General features: G+C 16.5%; 2 protein-coding genes across 2 annotated transcripts; one reads left to right on the top strand and one right to left on the bottom strand.

The window, feature by feature from the left end:
- Positions 1-262: 262 nt before the first annotated feature.
- On the bottom strand, positions 263-1,138 carry PGSY75_0416600 (putative prohibitin-like protein; the record flags this gene model as incomplete). Its single annotated transcript, XM_018784216.1, has 1 exon — positions 263-1,138. One exon carries the CDS (start codon positions 1,136-1,138, stop codon positions 263-265), a length of 876 nt encoding a protein of 291 aa, XP_018643378.1.
- Positions 1,139-2,932: 1,794 nt separating this feature from the next.
- PGSY75_0416500 (putative repressor of RNA polymerase III transcription MAF1) lies at positions 2,933-4,069 on the top strand (the record flags this gene model as incomplete). Its single annotated transcript, XM_018784215.1, has 1 exon — positions 2,933-4,069. The coding sequence occupies one exon, from the start codon at positions 2,933-2,935 to the stop codon at positions 4,067-4,069; it is 1,137 nt and encodes a 378-aa protein (XP_018643377.1).
- Between the last annotated feature and the right edge of the window lie 120 nt (positions 4,070-4,189).

Genomic DNA, 4,189 nt, shown 5'->3' with positions numbered 1-4,189 from the left:
TTTTTTTTTTTTTTTTTTTTTTTTTTTTTTTTTTTTTTTTCCCTATTTGTTTTAGTGATATTTCAAAATGGCTAGATAAAATACTAGCTAGCTAAAATTAAAAAAAAATAATTAAAATAATTTTATTTATTTATATTATATTATTTTATTTTACTTTTATTTTATTTTCCTTGTATGTATAAAAATACAATAATATAAAGATATTTGGTTTCATGAAAAAATAATAAACAAAAATAAAAATATATATACACATATATATATTTTATTCCACCTTTTCAAATAATATAGTTACATCCATAAGAATAATTTTGTGGAATATAGATGAATCATAAAATCGGTCCATAATTTGATCTATTGCGTCATCCACTGTTCCATTATCATCATTAACATCTTGATTATTTTCAAGTAATGTATTTAAGTTATAATATTTAATAACATTTTTTAAATCTAAATTCATTTCTTTTTCAATATAAGAGGTACTATAATTTATGCCAAAAGAACTATAAATATCAATAATAAAGGGTATTTTGGGTTTCATTTTAACTTCAAGTTTTACTTTAATTTTTTGTTTATCTAGAGTTTCATATACATTTGTATATTTCCTTTGTATAGGTATAATTCTCATATGTATAACTTTATATTTTAAAGGATTAAAAAAAAAAGTCATCAAATCGTCATATATATATGGTTTAACTTCTCCATCATGTTTATTTTGAACTAAGCATATATAACCTTCTGGGACTTTTTTAAGTGTGAAATAAAAAAAGAGAGTAGTAATTATACAACACGTTAATAATTTTACATTTTTTAATTTTAATATTTTTATTTGTTCATTTTCTTGTTCTTTTCTTTCATATTTTATATTATCAACTTGATCCATTTTATTATCTTTAATTTCAACTTGACCATCTGTTATATGCATTTTATTTTTTATAATATTAATATTTGAATATATAAAATTTTCATTTTCTACACATTTCTTTTCATTCATTCTTGGATTATTATTAACACTTAAATGTGTATTTGTAGCTCTTTCATTTTTTATTATGTTATGTATATTTCTTATATTTATCTTGTATAAATGGTAATGTTTTACATTTCTTATATCATATTTCAATTTTATAAAATGACGTTTCATTATAAAAATATATTTTTTATGTGTTCACTAGTTAAAGGCACAACTACATTGTAAGAATTTTAAAATAACAATGCTTTCTTATATAATTTATTACATATCATACGTTAAAGTAAATAATTTTTTATCAAGCATTTTTTTGTTTTTTTTTTGTTTTTTTTTGATATATTTTTTAATTTTTTTTTTTAATAAGTGTACTAAAAAATGGCTAGATATAAATAAAAAAGGAAAAAAATATTCATATGCAATATTTAAAAAAAAAAAAAAAAATATATATATATATATATATATATATTATAGGTATTTTTAATATCATACATACACATATATATATATATATATATAATTACGTCCGAACCGTAAACTGATACTACATACATACGTATTTTTATTTATATAGTATCTTCTTTTGAATAAAAAATAATAAAACTGAATGTAAATAAAATTTTTGTTTTGTTTTGTTTTATTTTATTTTTCAATTTTATATCTTATATCATTTAACTAAATAATGTTTCTTATTTCCTTTAAAAAAAATAGATATTTCTACACATAAATTAACGTAATAAATAATAACATATAATTATATTATACCTTCCTTATATAATATAATATAATAACGAAAGAGTCATAAATAAATGAATAAACCCTTTGAGATACATGACGAAATTACAATTTTATAAAATTTAATAGAACGTTATGTTATAAACTTTTTTTTTTTTCTTTTTTTTTTTTTTGTTATTCTTATTATTATTATTATAGGGTAATAACTATTTTTGCATATTGCATCATAGAATATTGAAACTTATAGATATGCAATATAAATAAATATATAAACACAAATATATCAATATATCAATATATCAATATATATATATAATAGATAAAGATACATATATATATTTTTTGTTTAAGAAAAAATTATATTCCCTAGACTAAAAATTTATATATTTCTAATTTTTAAATTTATAATATTTCCTATGTAAATATAAAATATATGTCTACCAAAAGAAATAAAGAAAAAGAAGAAATCAAGTATGTAAATATATATAAAGAATATATCTTTTAATTTTCCACATTATATATATATATATATTATAACCACAATATATTTATATTACAACCGAGTATGATACATATACATTTTATGTTATCCAATTTATATATTTAATATTTCACTTATTCAAAAAATATAAAAAAAAATAAATTAAATAAAATAAAATATATTAAAAAAAAAAAAAAAAAAAAAAAGTAAATACACATATATGAATTAATAATATTCATGGTATTATATATATATATATATATTTATATATATGTGTAAAAAAAAAAAAAATAATTGGTGCTATTATATATATTTTTTAAAAATACTATATATATATTTAATTTTAAATTTGTATACCATAATGTTACTTTCTATTATGTGTATTATTGTTTTATATTATTATTTTTTTTTTTTACTTCATCTTTTATGTGCAATAAGAGATAAATATTTTTGATTTTTTACACATATAATAAGATATATTATATATATATATATATATATTTAATTTTTTTTTATTTTATTTTTTATTTTTTTTTGTGTGTATTTATATATTTTTGTCCCATTTTTACATTATTCTTTTATATATATTTTAAATTTTATTTTATTTTATTTTTATTTTATTTTTATTTTTATTTTATTTTATGATACTTTTCATGTTCCCTCCTGAAAGGATGATATATAAATAGTATTTATTTAAAATTTAATTTTTTTTTTTTTTTTTTGAAAAAGGGGTAAAAAAAAAAAAAAAAAAAAAAATGATTAATTTAGATATTGAAATATTGAATGATGTCAATTTAATATTAGAAAAATTAGATGCGCACGATCGTTTTATTGAAGCAAAAATAGAACTGTTCGAAGATATAGACAAAACGAAAAATTGTTATAGTACTACTTTAAATAATGAAGAAAATATAAGTAATACACAAATATTTAGCTCAGAATTGGATATTAATAACAAACAAGATGAAGAAAATAATATGAACCCTTTATATGATAATAGAAATAATATGTCTCAAATGACCGAAAATAATGTTAATCTTTTGGACTCTCTGAATCCTTTTGATGATGAAAATAATATGTCAAAAGAAATACATAATAATAAGGAAATAGAAGAAAATGACGAAAATGAAGATAAGAATGATAATAAAAAAAATAATGATAGTAATAAAAATAATGATAGTAATAAATATAATGATAGTAATAAAAATAATGATAGTAATAAAAATAATGATAGTAATAAAAATAATGATAGTAATAAAAATAATGACAGTAATAAATATAATGATAATATTAAAAATAATGATAATATATATAATGATAATAATAACACTTGCTATATAAATACCCTAGACAATATTAATAACAACAAAAATGTAAAAAAAAAAAAAATTCCTGAAATTATTAATAATAATGGAAAAGAAAAAAAAAGCATTTTGACTAATATTATTAATATCTTAAATTATGTTTTTCCAGATTATGAATTTAAATACTTAAATAATTCAAACTATAAATATATAAAAAATATTAATAGTGTTATTGATAATATAAACTATAACTTATTTTATATTGTTGAAAATATTTATAGAGGATTCAATAAAAAAATATGGAAAATATTAAAAGAACTTATTGATTTCAAATATTGTGATGTCTATACTTATTTAAACGATACAGATAATGATCCATATGTTGATAAAGAAAGTATATCAAGTTTTAATTACTTCTTCTTTGCAAAAAAAAATAAAAGAATTCTTTTCATATCTTGTATAACCAAACCAAAATATAAAAATCAAAAAAATGACGAAGATTTTAATAATTTATATATGGGAATACAAGATGATCCTTCAATCAATGAACAAAATGAATATGATGACGAAGACTCCTCACTTTGTTAAAATTTTTATATTCAAAAGAAATAAATTAAATATGTATATGAAAAATATTAATATTATGTCAAACATAATATATAACAGAATGGCGTTTATATGGCATGCTTACACATAAATAAATAAATA

The sequence above is a fragment of the Plasmodium gaboni genome, chromosome 4, assembly GCF_001602025.1.
Source record: "Plasmodium gaboni strain SY75 chromosome 4, whole genome shotgun sequence".
In the NCBI taxonomy this organism is placed as follows: Eukaryota; Apicomplexa; class Aconoidasida; order Haemosporida; family Plasmodiidae; genus Plasmodium; species Plasmodium gaboni.
This window is presented reverse-complemented; position numbering and strand designations above follow the sequence as displayed.